Source organism: Ovis canadensis, chromosome 17 (genome assembly GCF_042477335.2).
Source record: "Ovis canadensis isolate MfBH-ARS-UI-01 breed Bighorn chromosome 17, ARS-UI_OviCan_v2, whole genome shotgun sequence".
Lineage (NCBI taxonomy): Eukaryota > Metazoa > Chordata > Mammalia > Artiodactyla > Bovidae > Ovis > Ovis canadensis.
This window is the reverse complement of record NC_091261.1, coordinates 60898187-60913368: the sequence shown is the minus strand read 5'-3', so window position 1 is coordinate 60913368 and position 15182 is coordinate 60898187. Positions and strand designations below refer to the sequence as shown.

Genomic DNA, 15182 nt, shown 5'->3' with positions numbered 1-15182 from the left:
TGAGTATAAAAGATCTCCTACTTCTTTCCTCTGCCTCAGAAACAATATCCACTGCACTGTTCTGAACTGACATGAATGCTCCCAAAGGCTTCCTTGTAACTCCTGGTCTCCATGACCATGGGGGCGGGGTTCCCAGATGGTGGCAGTAAATTACCACCTATTCATCAGGACTCCCCTTCGACAGATCAGTGAGCAGTTTCACTTGCTGATGGTTTTCAAAGATGTGGCCCTTCTGGTCCACTGCAGAGAGAGCCTTTATTTCTGGCTGTCCATATTTTTTTTGTGGGAATTAGAAGAGACTCAGCTGCAGAAATGTCACAGGCCTTGACCCTCAGGTGGGTTACCAGGAACCACAGGACTGTTAATAAGCTTCCATGCAGGACTGGCGATGGTAGTGAAAAGGTTTGTGAGTCTGTGGGCTGCATTATCTTACGGCTGTAGGTTCCTCCAGTCCTGACCAAGACACATGCCCAGGAGTATTTTTCTGTGTGCCAAGCGCAGCGGTGATGTCCGTCCACGCACTTTGGGTTACAGAGTCCCTACTGGGATTCCTAACATTGTGGGAGTTGCTTCATTCTGCTTGTTTCCACCCGAAGTTCTTTTTGGGACTTCCCTGGAGCCATCTGTGATTCAGAACATCCTTTAATCACAGAGCGTCTGTCTGGAGCACCTCGTGCTCTTGATGAACCTGGACTTGATTCTCTTTTTGGCTCATAAGGAGGGCAGTGATAGGAAGTGCTTTGCAGTTGGGCCAAACCAAGACTACCTCATTTTCTGCTCTCAGCACCCACCTCATTCAGTCGGGTGGTGAAAAGCCCTCTAGGAAATTAGCAGACTGAATAGGGTCTTATTTCACATCCAGACCTCCGGCCACATGGTCTGCCTGCCAATGGGAAGAAGAATGGGGCCACTATATGATGTTAGGGGACTGAAGGGAGGCATGTTAGCTTCTCAGATCCTGGATGTTTTTGTAAGGACACAGTCTCATGACTCCATAAAATGCTCCTAAATTCACATATCGTATTTTGTTGCAATCTAGTTGGAGAACAAAAATGAGGATCTGGCAGCCGATGTTTATGGTTTTCCATAGATGCCTTCAGACAAAATTTGTGTTGCGTTTTGCTTGAGTTATGGTGGGACAGGATTGTAAACTCACACTGCTATTTTGGATGAAATACAAGCTTTGGCCATAATAAAGAAGAGAGAAAGCACAGTTTTAAATTTCTTATAAATCAATTTTTGAGAGACAGAAAATATCAATATAAATGATAATGGAAAAAAACTAATCCACAATGGAAACAGATCATGTTAAAATTTACATTTATTTTAATTTCCTTTTCCCTATCTGTAAATAAGCCAGAATTTAAACCTTGCCTTAGGCTTCCCATAGATTTTTACAGGAAGGTAAAATTGGAGTCTCTTTCCAAATCTGGTCAGCTGTGTGCCCACCCATATCTACTGAAGGATATTGTCAGGCTATGGAAGACAGATTCCCCTTGTTGCCAGCTGGTTTATGGGCAAATTCGCCAAGAATTTAACTTCTTAGTTAGGAGTGGGAAAATAAACCAACCAAAAAATAATTTAAATTTCATCTGGGATGGTCTTTCTGCATTGCTTGTCGTTGTCAAAATATAAATTGCCCCTTGGTGGCGGCAACAGCTAAGACTTTCCTTTGGTTGAAGCTTATTCTTCAGAGTCGTCTCTTCCTCCTCCATCTTTGATCCAAACACCACCCAATCTACGGGACGCATTCTGGAGGAAATCTAAGTCTGGGCAAATGCACTGTATACACATTTATGCATGTCTCTATGTTGTGTACATACAATATTTACTACTTAAAAAATATTTTAAACATTTGAAATCATGTAAAACAAGATTTGATGACTGCTGTTTCACTGAAGATGTAAGGATTTTCTCATGACACTACATATTTGTTGAGACCGTGGTTATGGTGATCTCTTAACATCTCATGTAGAGTCAGACTTTCATCATTTATAGGATCAGTGCCTTCATGATGAGTTGTTAGGCTGTTTCCTGTGTGTTGCGGCTGTAAGTCATACTTGTGATGACGCTTGCACATGACTCTCCTTCTTGATCTCTTATTTCCTTCACGTGAATTCCTAGGTAGAGAATTACTGGGTGGTCATTTTGAAGGGTCTGAATGTTCACTTATTTTCTGGGGCCATGCCACGAAGTTTGTGGAATCTTAGTTCCCCAACTAGGGATTAAACTTGGGCACCTTGCATTGGAAGCATGGGGTCTTAGCCACTGGACCAGCAGCGAAGTCCTATTCACTTTTATAATTGCTTTGTGTAGGTTAGCCATGCTTTTCTCCAAAATCTGACCACTCCTTGGGGGCAGAAACCACATCTGTCTTGCTCCTGTGACTTCCATATAAGGGCTGGGAACACAGTAAGTGAATAGTAAATATATTTAGATAGGTAATTGGAGAAATGAATAAAAAATAACTCTTCTCTAGTAATTAATTTGACCCAGGACTGGCCATATTGATGACACTTGAGAACTTACTTTTTTCTTTCTTTCTTCTTCTTTTAGCCCCCCACAACTTTACTGAGATATCATTGATATATACAAAGTATATTTAAGGTGTACAATTTGATGTTTTGATATATGTAACCATTGTGAAGTGATCACCATAATCAAACTAGTTAACATATCTATTACCTCTTCCTGATTATCATTCTTGTGTGTGTGTGTGTGTATAGGAAAGATTTAATCTAAGATCCATTATCTTAGCAAATTACAATGTACAATACAGGATTGTTAACTATATCACATTACTGTGCATTAGCTCTCTAGAAGGCATTCATCTTGTTTAACTGAAACTTTGTACCCTTTAGCCCCCCCATCCTGCCTCATTCCTCTCTCTCTCCAGCCTCTGGCAACTACCATCCAACTCTCTGCTTCTACAAATCAGACTGTTTTAGATTCTGCATGTAAGTGAGATGGTGCAGAGAACTTGCCTTCTGAACACCTTCTTGGTGCAAGGATGCGTCAGCTCTGAAATGATTGTGTCTGCTTCACAATCTCCTAATTACAATTTTATCATTCTCTTGGAAAGGAGAGCTCATCAAGGACAGCCCTGAAAAGGTCTAAAATTATTTCAGTCAATAGAAAGCTGTATTTTGTAGAATTTGTAACGGCTGCAGAAAACTCCAACCAGGAGTTGGAGTCAATGGAGTATTTATTTGCTTTTTATCCTCTGATGATGCTGCATTTTAAACACTGCTGCCAGCTTTATTTCTTCTTGCTCTGGTTGGAAACTGGGTTCCAGGGGCAGAGGTTTGTTTCAGGGCAAGAAAGAATCCCTGTCTGTTTGTGGCTTGATTTGCTGACCCTGGTTCCTGGTGGGCTGTCTTCACTTTGAAAAATCTTGGATCTTTGCTTTCTGTGTTTTGCCATTTGAAAGAAACACACACACACACACATATGCATATATGCATGCACATGTATACATGTATATATTTATATGTATTTTAATTAACAAAGTATAACACACGGTTATTGCGATAAATTTTAAGAAAGGAGAAACATTAGTGATAAAATTCAAAAATCCTTTTTGGATTCTATAGAAACCACACATGAATATATATACATTTACATATGTACCTAAAAAATTACCCAAATAGAATCCTAAAAAGTTATCCAAATAGGATTATATGAGTTACGATTATAGCTGTTTATGTTTAATGACATATTGTGACATTTTTTCCAAATATACTGATACAGTTGTGCTTCATTTTTCTTTTTTTTAAATTTAACTTTATTATTATTCTTTTTTTGGCCACATGTGGGACCAGGGATCAAACCTGTGCCCCTGCATTGGAAGCATGGAATCTTAACTGCTGGACCACCAGGGAAGTCCCACTGGGCTTCATTTTTCTCACTGCTGCTTGTTATCCCACTGCAAAAGTGTATAGTCTATCCAGTCTCCTCTTAATAAACCTTTGGAGTGGTTTAAATGGATAAATAATAATCGTGGTAGCTGGAAAAGGTTGAGCGTGTTTGTGAGTCAGCACTGTTCTAGGTTCTTCATATTTATTAACTCATTAATCCTTATTATAGTTTATATTTATATTCTACTTTATATGAAGCCATTTGAGGCACAGACAGGTTAAGTAATTTGCCCAAAGTTGCTCAGTGAAGAAGTGACAGAGTTGGGATTTAGATCCAGCCTGCTCACTCTAGCGCATATATTCTCTTTTTTTTTTTTTTAAGTAGTTTTTTAAAAAAAATACTTTTATTTATTTATCTGGCTGTGCTGGGTCTTAGCTGCCACACACCAGATCTTCGGTCTTCATCATAGCATCATCGGCTCTTCAGCTGCTGCATGTGAACTCTTAGTTACAGCACATGGGATCTGGTTCCCTGACCAGGGATCGAATCTGGGCCCCCTGCATTGGGAACACGAAGTAACCACTGGACCACCAAGGAAGTCCCTCATATATTATACATTCTTTACTTTGTCTGCAATTCAAAAGGATGCTGTAGGGGACATCCTTGTAGATAAACAGATCTTTATGCATTCTCACTCATGTTTCAGAAGGAGAGATTTCTAGAAGTAGGAATGCTGAACCATAGCTTCACCCTCATTTCAGAAAGAATTAGGAGATGTCTCAATGTCTCTGCACACATCCCATCCAGGAGTGACAGGAAGAAGTGTAAATACCAAATAAAAGCATCAACACCTCATATATAACGACAGTCCGATGCCTGGTTGTGTGGTGGGCTGGGTAGGCAGCCTACTCTCTGTGGGGTGATTACAACAGAGTCGACCATGATCCTCTGAGCTTGGAGATTTGCAAGAACAAGAGGGTGTGATGTTTTCCCTCTGGGGGTGTAATTCAGCCACAGGGCGATTGGGTCAGTCGTACCTGGGGGCTCCTTCCGCTCTGCCTTGGTTATTTTGGAAGATCCTTAGAACACACTTTATGTGATGCAAGGAATTCCACAGTTATGAGACCCAGGGGACGGATGCGTGTGGCCAGTGGGCAGTATGCTGGGGGTGGGTGGGTGGCGCTTGCACTGCGTTAATTAAATCCGGACTCTGCTCTCAATCTTCCTTTCCTTTCTTGTGCAGTGATGGAGAGCCGAGCCATCGTGGACAGCCTGCAGAGGTTCTCCTCACTCCCCGCTTACCTTCCCACGAGCTTCCACATCTCTAACGCAGAGGAGTCCTTCTTCCTTAAAGAGGCCAACCAGGACATCACTCGGAACTCCAGTCTGCAGACCCGGGTGGAGTCTTTCTTTATCTACCGAGCCAGGAGACCCCCAGTTGTCAATGCCAGCTATGGTCCATTTTCCGTGGAAAAGACAGTCCCCCGGGAGCTCATGCTGACTTCTACATCCTTTGGCCACGTGGGCCAGTTTCCCTTTAATTGGAAGGTGAAAGCCCACATCCTCGATAGCTCCATTTACTCCAACAGACCCAAAGTGCAGACCTTGTTTTATATCACTGGGATGGGCTGGGCTGATGGTGACCCTGCGGAACAACTACCCTGTGTCAAGATGTTTGCTTTCCCCGAGGCCAGGGAAGTGGCGGCCAGCTGTCGGCTGCAAGGGACCCCGGGGCTGTGTGTGGCCGAGCTGGAGCTGCTGCCTGAGTGGTTCAGCTCCGGGCTGGACCTGGAGCCTGAGGAGGAGATCCCAGCCCTGCTCGGTGGCACGGCCATGGAGCTCTTCTTCGCGCTCTACCCGGCTGATCTGGCCGGTCAGTGTCCCCTGGAAGAGGATGGCAAGTGGGAGAATAACATCCACTCGGGTCAGGACAGCCCCCCGCCGGCACCCCCAGCCCGGGAGAGGATTGGGAGTGTCGTGGTCTACCCGACCCAAGACGATCTGCGGTGGTCCTTGCTGAACCTGGATGAGAATGTCGTCCTCTCTGTGCCGCTGAACCTCATCCGGGAAGGGGACACAGCCACCTTTTTGGTCTCCCTGACTAGTGCCTCCGTGGCAGACCACTTCACTCTTAGGTAAGAAGGCTCTGCAGGGTTGGATGGGCTGGAAGTCCACTGTTGGTCCTCAGTGAATTGTTATTCTATCAAGTGGTTGTTGATTGTAAGTTTCCTCCACCACAGTGAGGAAACTTACAAACATAAGACCAATGCAAGCCAGCAGACTAGACAGCCTCAAGCAGAGCATTTGGAGACGGGCTCTGGGCATCTCTGTTTTCCAAGCTCTCCCTAACTAATTCTGTCGTGAGGCCAGGATTGAAATATCTGCTTGGAAAGCAGTGATTCAGGCTGTGAGGTCCAAGTGTGTCCCTTTCAGGCTCTCATCTGATATTCTGAACCTCTCACTTCCCTCTTTGATGTGTGAGGTAGAATCCCAGAATGAATGCCCAGAAGTGGACACCTTGTAAATGAATTTCTAAATCCATAAAGGAGTTTTCTGAGACAATGTCTCCTACCTTTCAGTTTTTTTCTTTAAAATTATTTATTTGGCTGTGCTGGGTCTTAGTTGGGACATGCAAACCCTTAGTTGCAGTGTGTGGAATCTAGTTCCCTGACCAGGGATCGAACTTGGGCCTCCTGCATTGGGAGCATGGAGTCTTAGTTATTGGCCCACCAGGGAAGTCCCATCCTTCCTCTTAGTTTTTAATCAGTAAAGAATCCTTTGTCAAAGTAAAGCAGCTGCTGTATCTGTATGATGAAGACTTGGTTTTAGGATTGCAGAAAGTGGGGAACTTCTCTGAGCTGAAGGTACAAATCTGTCTTTAGCTTATTTTGCTCACAAAGGTCCCTGGGTAGCAGTAGAATGCATGGCTCTGCTACGCACCGGCTGTGTGCCCTGGGGCAATTCACGCAACCTCTCTGGGCTTCAGCTTCCTCATGGGTGAGATGGGAATAATGACGGGATCTATTTCCTGGGGGTGGTTGTGAGGATTACTCAAGTTAATCAAGTTCTTAGAACAGTGCCTGGTGCATGGAGAGTCTTCGTTGAATGTTAGGCTGTGGCTGTTTCCTCATCCCCAGATGCTGAGCTGGTAGACATCTAAACTGCAGTGCAGGTGGGGCTTCGTTTTGCTGGATGCAGGTGAGGAAAAATAAGAACTAATCATGAGTCCAGGGTGGTCCTTCTGATTCTGACGGAGGCTGATGTCCCAGATCACACTTGTCTGGAGGTGTCCTTGTTCAGAACCCGCCAAGAGGATCCCAATACTCTGGTAGATCCCAAATGGGTTTAGCAGCCTGCAGGAAGTAGGGTTCTTACTTGAAGCCCCTTGAGTTAGTCTTGGTGGTAAAATTGATTCAGAACTAGGTGTGGACCCAACCCTGTGCTATTCACTTCAGTGATGGGGCTGGTCTGGTCTAAAACCCAGCTCTTGCTCTGCAGAGATTCTTTCAATGCCAGGCAGTGCCAGCTGCTCACTATAGACCAAGAATGGCATAGGGATGGCTTCTGCTCTCCTGCCACTTACTCTCCTAAGGCAGACATGACCAATCAACTGCAGCACCTAGTACTCCCTCTGCCATGGCAGACATTACTAATATACTGCCACATTGAGTCCAGGACTCCAGGCAGCCCCCACCAATTCATGTGAGGGAGAGGGTATGACATTTCAGACTAAGCTTATTTGCCATCTCGGGTGTAGAGAGAATGTTATTGAGTGAGAATTTCAAGGAAAGGGAGAGCAGATGCCCTGGTGGTTGGGAAAGTCTGGGAACCTGGCTGAGAAAAGCATTTCAAGCCAGCACAATGGCGCACACAGTACTAGATAGCTTTCACTGAGAACTTAGAATGCTCCAGACCACATTCTAAGTGATTTACATTCCTTCACTCACTGAATTCGACAACAAACAGCTCAAGTAGGCAAGTATCATCGTCCCCATTTTTCTGAGGCACAGAGAGGTTGAGTAACTTGCTCACACAGCTAGGGAGTGGTGGGTGTGAACCTACTGGTGGGCAAGCTCTAGAGCCTGTGCCCTTCACCCCCACAACTGCCTTTCGAAGACAGGAGGGGGCAGCTGCCGCACCTCCCAGACTGTGCATGGCTCAGTCATGCCAGAGCTGAGGGTCAACTTAGGGAGAGAGAAGCTGCTGAGACCGGAGGAAGATCCAGAATGTAGAGGCATCTTGGTGCTAAGTAGAAACCCCTCAAGTTTTCTGTTGCTTGTAGAAGTTAATTTTAGAGCTGAAATGAACTCTAATGTGCTGACTTTGCCCTGAAAGGTCAAATCATGAACTGTCAGCCTTCAGGAAATATTAATACTATCCAGGAGCCTTTAGTTGTGGGGCCTTGAAACTGTCCCAAAGGAGAAGCACTTAGTTTAAAGTTTGTAAACTGATGGTCATAGCAAATCTAATCCAGAGATGTGTGCTGGTTTTTTTTTTTTTTTTAAATCTCATATGGCATTCCTTAAAATATTTAAAAGAGTTGACAACCTCTGACAATAGGGAGATCTCACATATCATTTTCTTGGAAGGTTTTCAAGATTTGGTAACTTGGCTACAGTTGGCTGTAGTTAAGGAGTGGCTTCCCGCTTTAGATGGATCATGCATTGCCTGGCTCACTCCAGTCCCCACCATGCCCGGCCCATTGCACTCACTTATCTGGTTCTTGTGAGCATTTTGAAACTCCTGATATAGTATTGGAAAAAGGGGAAAACAATGCTTAGAAGAGGGGCTAAATTCTAACCTCTGAAGGCAGACATCACCGACTCATTCACTGTGGGTGTCAGGGAGACAGAAGTGGTCAGTGAGTGCATCATAGGAAATGAAACATCAGGGACTTCCCTGGTGGTCTGGTGGCTAAGACTCCACGCTCCCAGTGCAGGGGGCCCAGGTTCCATCCCTGGTCAGGGAACTAGATCCCGCATGCCGCAACTGAGGCTCCCTCATGCTGAAACTAAGACCTGGCACAGCCAACTAAATAAATGTTTTGAAAAAGGAAGTGAAACATTCCTCCAGCATCACTGGTATTATTTAGTGAATTAGTTGCTTCATGTAAAACAGTTAGAAGAGTGCCTGGCACCTTGTAGGTGTTCAGTAAGTGTTTATAGATACAATTATTTACATACTATAATTGATGCTATTATGTTTAATTCATATGATTAATTGATGCTTTTAAATAATTATGTGTACTGTGCCAGGCTCAAATTGTGTCTCTCATGTGATCACAGGCAGCATACAAAGGATTCGTGTCCATCTTATGAATGTGGAAACTGAGACTCAGAGAGGTTAGGTGTTACCTGTTGGAAGCCGTGCAGTGGGGAAGTGGTGGGGTTGGTGTGTGGCTCTGCATGCAGGAGTTGAAAACACTCTTTTGGATGGTTCTACTTGTCTAGGTGGAGACTGAGCTTTACCTTTCAGATCTTGCTGGGTCACCATCTAGAGTTTCTTGTCGTCATGCTTTCCTACATATGACTATTGTTTCTTTCTGCTTGTTTGCTTACAGAAGTTTTATTCACATGTAAATTATATAGTGAACTTAATTTTAAAAACTGGTGTATCAATATCAATTACATTCCTATACAAGGATAAAATTCTAATTTCTTTATTGAAGTATAGTTAATTTACAATGTTTTGTTAGTTTCAGGTGTATAGCAAAATGCTTCAGTTATACATACATACCTAAATACATACACGGGGCTTCCCAGGTGGCACCAGTGGTAAAGAACCTGCCTGCCAGTTCAGGAGTCTTAAGAGTTGTGGGTTCAATCCCTGCATCGGGAAGATCCCCTGGAGAAGGGAATGGCAACCTGCTCCAGTATTCTTGCCTGGAGAATCCCATAGACAGAGGAGCCTGGCGGGCTATAGTCCATGGGGTTGCAAAGAGTCAGACAGGACTAAAGCGACTTAGCACACGTGCACGCACATACATACATATATATGTACATATTCTTTTCCAGAGTTTTCCATGATAGGCTATTACAGGGTATTGAATACAGATGACTTATTTCTTTTTAAAAAATAACATCTATTTATGGCTGCGCTGGATCTTCCTTGCTGCAGACGGGCTTTCTCTAGTCACGCAAATGGGGGTCCTCTTCATGTGGTGTGCCTGGCAGTGGCTTCTCTTGTTGCAGAGTTCAGGCTCTAGGCCTGGGAACTCTGTAGCTGTGGCTTGCAGGCTCTAGAGTGTGGGCTCAGTGGTTTTTGGCACAGAGGCTTAGCTGTTCTGAAGCACATGGAATCCTCCCAGGGATTGAACCCGCATGCCCTGCATTGGTAGGTGGGTTTTCTTCTACCGTACCACCAGGGAAGTCCGACTATTATTTCTTACACTGAACTTTATGGCCAGAGAAGAGTGAAAGTGAAAGTCACTCAGGAGTGTCTGACTCTTTGTGACTGTGTAGTCCATGGAATTCTCCAGGCCAGAATACTGGAGTGGGTAGCCATTCCCTTCTCCAGGGGATCTTCTTAACCCAAGGATCGAATCCAGGTCTCCCACATTGCAGGCAGATTCTTTACCAGCTGAGCCTCCAGGGAAGCCCCAGAGAAGAAGGCACTAAAATTGTGGAAATAAATGAAGATCACCTAGATGAGAACAGAGGTTATTTTTCCAGAGCTTGCTTTTGCTAGGGAGTCAGTCACCAGCACTGACGTTTGGCAAAGACCCAAGAGCAGACAAGGAAGTGGGAAAGTTCTGTTCTGATTGTCAGTATGGGGAAGCTGGAGGGGGCTCCCGAACAGTGAGCATCTTATGTGACTAGTTTGGGAAACATATTTGGCTTTTTCTGGCTGACCTCGAATTGGAAGCAGAGGCTGTCAACAGGGAAGCTGGCAATCGTGGACCAGCTTCAGGCCTTTCTGGGCTGACTATTGCTGAGGCTGTGGTTTGGCATTTTGGCTTGGTTGCTGCAAGGTTGTGGGTCAGACTTTTCTTGTCATAGATGGTCTGGCTATTGTCTTTTTGTATATTCAGGCTCTTAAAAATAAAACACTGTTTTCAGGCTGTAGGGGATGTGTTATTTCCAAACATAACTGATTGTCTGTTTTAATCGTGTCTTTTATGAATGAAATGTGACATATTTTATTCTGGCTCAGATGAAACCCCAGGTCAAAGTGTGAATGTGCACAAGATTCACTGAGATAATTTCAGAATTGAAGACGTATGGACAGGGGACAGGTGTGTGCAATTTTCATGTGTTACATTGCTGTTTCTGACTGCATATTGTATTGGGGCCAGTCTGAACAAAAGTTGAATTGGTTGTTCTCTAACACAGATAGACTCTGTTAAACGCTAATATCTAAAACTAACCATATATTGAAAAGCCTTTTAATTATTTGTTATTTCAAATTTAACGTTGCAGAGTTTTCTTTCTTTCTTTTTAAAAATATTTATTTATTCGGCTGCATTGGGTCTTAGTTGGGGCACACTGGCTCTTCATTGCAGTGCCCAGGGGGCTCAGTGGTTGCCACACGTGGGCTTAGTTGCCCCACGGCATGTGGGATCTTAGTACCTTGACCAGGAATCGAACTGGTGTCCCCTGCATTGGAAGGTGGATTCTCAACCACTGGACCACAAGGGAAGTCCCCAAGACCCTGTTAGCAAAGGGTTAAAAAGTGGGGTTTGGAGGGTTTGTGGGCTGCTAGGCTGGATCCAGGGTAAGTCTTTTGAACCAAGAAAGGCTGACATATTATGAAAGTTTTCCCACTCCATCTGTAATGTCTCCAAGGCCGAGAGTGATCCTGAGAAGCTTTATCCTGATTTATGAAAATAGCTCTTTCTCGGCTTTCACAGAGAACCTCCCAGGCTGACCTCTCATCCTGCTAGGCAGTGGAGCCCAGTGGTTAAAACTGTAGACTCAGGGGCCAGACAGCTTAGGTTACCGGGTGCCAGCTGGGTGACCTTAGGCAGGTTACTTAACTTCTCTGTGTCACAATTTCTATGACACTTAAAGCTGTTTATACTTTAAGTGGCTATATATGAAGCATCAGCTTTGCTCAGTCAGATTCTTCGCTTTGATTTGTTGCCACCACATCCTTCTTGTTGCTCAGGCCAAATGTCTAATCACCAGATTGACTTTTGCCATTCTCTGATACATACCCCTCCATTTGAGCTATCAGCAAATCTTGAGTTTTCTCTAGAAGTGATGAGCTCCCAATCAGTAGAGGCATTCAACAAGAGAGGCTGTCTCCCGGGAGGGGCACTTCTGGGCAGGTTGACAGGCTCTTCTGCAGTTCTTCTGGGTCATCCACACTTACATGTCTGGTAGGATTTTCCTGTATAGTATCCAGAATTGAACTCCCTCCATGTCAAGCCAGGGTCCTCTCTTGGCCTCCTGACAGGTCTCCCAGCCTCCACCTTTGCCCCCTGCTGTCTTGAGCAAAAGCCAAAGTTCTCCTATGGGCCCATAGGCCCAACATGATCTGACCTCCTCCTGTGGCCCCCTGCCCTGCTCTGATTTTTTGGACATACTTTACCATTTATATTAATGACATAATATATCACCATTTATGGCTCACCTCTTCCTGCTGGAATGTGAGGCCTCTGAGGGCAGGGACTTTTGCCTTCTTTGTTCTTTGATGTGCACTAAGGACCCAGGGTACTGTCTGGCACAGAATAAGTGCTCAAGAAATATGTTTTGGGTGAATGAATGAGTGAATTTGGAAATGTTGTGAAGCACTGTTCCTGGATGAAGGGTGTGAATTGTCAAGACTGTATGAATTCATGGAATAAATAAATAGGAATTTCATAAATACTGAAGGTTGGGACACTTGGAGATCTGCTTCTGGCAGAGGTTTTGTCTTGGCTACAGTGTGAGAAAGGATTAATCATTTTTCCCTTTTTAAAAAAAATGATTCTATTTATTTATTTGGCTGTGCTGGGTCTTAGTCGCGGTACCTAGGATCTTTAGTTGTGGCATGTGGGACTTCCCTGGTGGTCAAGAGTGGTCAAGACTCTGCACTCCCAATGCAGGGGGTCCAGGTTTGATGCCTGGTCAGGGAACTAGATCCCACATACCACAACTAAAAACTCTTCGTGATGCAACTAAGGATTCGTCATTTCTAGTCGAACTGTAGGCAGTGCCAGTGTAGTCTAAACCTTGGTAATTCACACATCCCCTTTAGGATTTTTTTTTTGGTCATGTCAGATGCTGCCACATCCTGCCATCGTAAGTTAAGTCATATCCACGTGCCTTTGTGCAATTTTTATTTGCTCTTTTTCTTTAAATGAAATCACTGAAAACTTACATAAACACATTTAAAAGGATACCTTACATCAGTCACCATAAATAGAAATCAGTATTATTTGTTTACATGAAAGAGTATTATAAAGATAAGTCACAGTAATAACAACAGCAAAGAACACACACTGCTAAGTGCTGAGTCATCACCTGTGGAAGCAACCTGAGGTTGGATTTCTGCTTGAAAGGAGGTTTAGCACATGCTGCAGAGAGGTGATGGCCACGGAAACTTTCTCCCGTACATCATCACAGATCCTGGGGGGGGTGACTGTCTCCCTCTGTGACTTCTTGCTATTTGAGCCATGTCTGTGCGACACCAGGACCACCTGCAGACCCAGGACCAGGCTTTGGGAAAACTGGCTGCTGAAGACTTTCTCATCAATGGGATCAAGGAGACACCAGGAAGTATCACCTCCTGGTCAGCCTCTGTCCCCTCCATGGAGGTCCTTTTTCTCTGTCATGGATATCACTTCCTGTCTACACCACTTCCTCAGGGACTTCTTTTGTACCTAGTATTGCTAATATATGTTCCAGGTTGAGAATGTCAATTACCTCAAAGCTTTCTAGATTCCCTGACTGCAGAGACCATCTTCCTTCATTTCAGCACTGGGCAGAAGGGAGATCAGAAGTGTCGGAGGTAGAAAATGTAGTTGATGACTATGGGATGGGTGAGCCTGCAGACTGAAATCTAGCTGTTATTGATGGAGCAAATATTTTGTGATCACCTATTAGTTGTCCACCTTTGATTTGCTTTCCTTTTTTCCTTTTGAAAAAAACCACACATGCTCCCACCTCTCAAGCTCATATTTTCCAAGGAGGAAGGCAGTAACCAAGCAAATAAACTAAATTATACACATTAAAACCCAAGCTAAGGGCCACAAAGGAAACAAACAAAATGCAGTATATTCAAACTTCATTTCATTTATTTTAATTTTGTAAAAGCTTTTTGTCTTGGGATGATTTTAGATTTATAGGAGAGTTGCGGAAAACACAGATTGTCCCTAATGCAAACATTTTTTTACATAGCCACAGTGTGCATATCAAAACCAGGAAATTAGCATGGCTGTAATATTGTTAACTAACCTACAGACATTATGAAAAAGTGCCTGCTGTTCCCGTAACATCCTTTTTTGGCTCCAGGATCCCACATTGCCTAGAGTTGTTATAGCTCCTTAGTCTGATGAATTCTGGTCTTTGGTCTGTGTTTTATTTTTGCTTTTTCTCTCTTTCATGTTTTTGATGAATACTGACCAGCTATTTTCGACAGGGTTCCTCAATTTGGGTTTTTCTGGTATCTTCTCATGATTAAATTGAGGATGTGTGTATTTGGTAGGAATCTCAATGAAGTGCTTGTCCTTCTCTCTGTTGTATGGGAGGCATGCGATGTTGACATGTCTCATTACCACTGATATTTACCTAGGTTACCTTCTTAAAGTGATATCTTCTCAGTTCCTCTACTACAAGTATGATTTTCCCTTTTGTAATTAGTAATAATAACATCTGGGAAGATAATTTGTGACTGTCAACATCTTTCATGTACTTTTTGCCCATGAATTTTAGCATCTGTTGATGATTCTTGCTTGCCTCAGTTCAGTTCAGTTCAGTCACTCAGACATGTCCGACTCTTCACGACCCCATGAACTGCAGCACGCCAGGCCTCCCTGTCCATCACCCACTCCTGGAGTCTAGCCAAACCCATGTCCATCGAGTCAGTGATGCCATCCAACCATCTCATCCTCTGTTGTCCCCTTCTCTTCCTGCCCTCAATCTTTCCCAGCATCACAGTCTTTTCAAAGGAGTCAGCTCTTTGCAGTAATTTTTAAATAAATGATTCAGAAGTGAATATTACAAGAGAATCTTGGCTCTTCTTGATCACTTATTTGTATATTTGCTCATTTGTATATTAAGAAGTGAGCCAGAAGCAATTAGTCATTATAGAAGCCACTACACCTTTTCTGCTGAAATGAAAGATGCTCTATGCACTTAGGCGGTTCAGAAGGTTTTGAGATGACTGCCATTCACGCTTCC

General features: G+C 43.9%; 1 protein-coding gene across 3 annotated transcripts in view; it reads left to right on the top strand.

Moving 5' to 3' along the window:
• The window catches only part of TMEM132B (transmembrane protein 132B), a 399927-nt gene that overhangs the window by 160683 nt on the left and 224062 nt on the right, over positions 1-15182 (top strand). For all 3 annotated transcript variants that reach the window (XM_069557618.1, XM_069557620.1, XM_069557619.1), the window contains exon 2: positions 5102-5993. In XM_069557618.1, coding sequence (XP_069413719.1) covers positions 5102-5993 — 892 coding nt within the window. The remainder of the gene's footprint in view (positions 1-5101; positions 5994-15182) is intronic.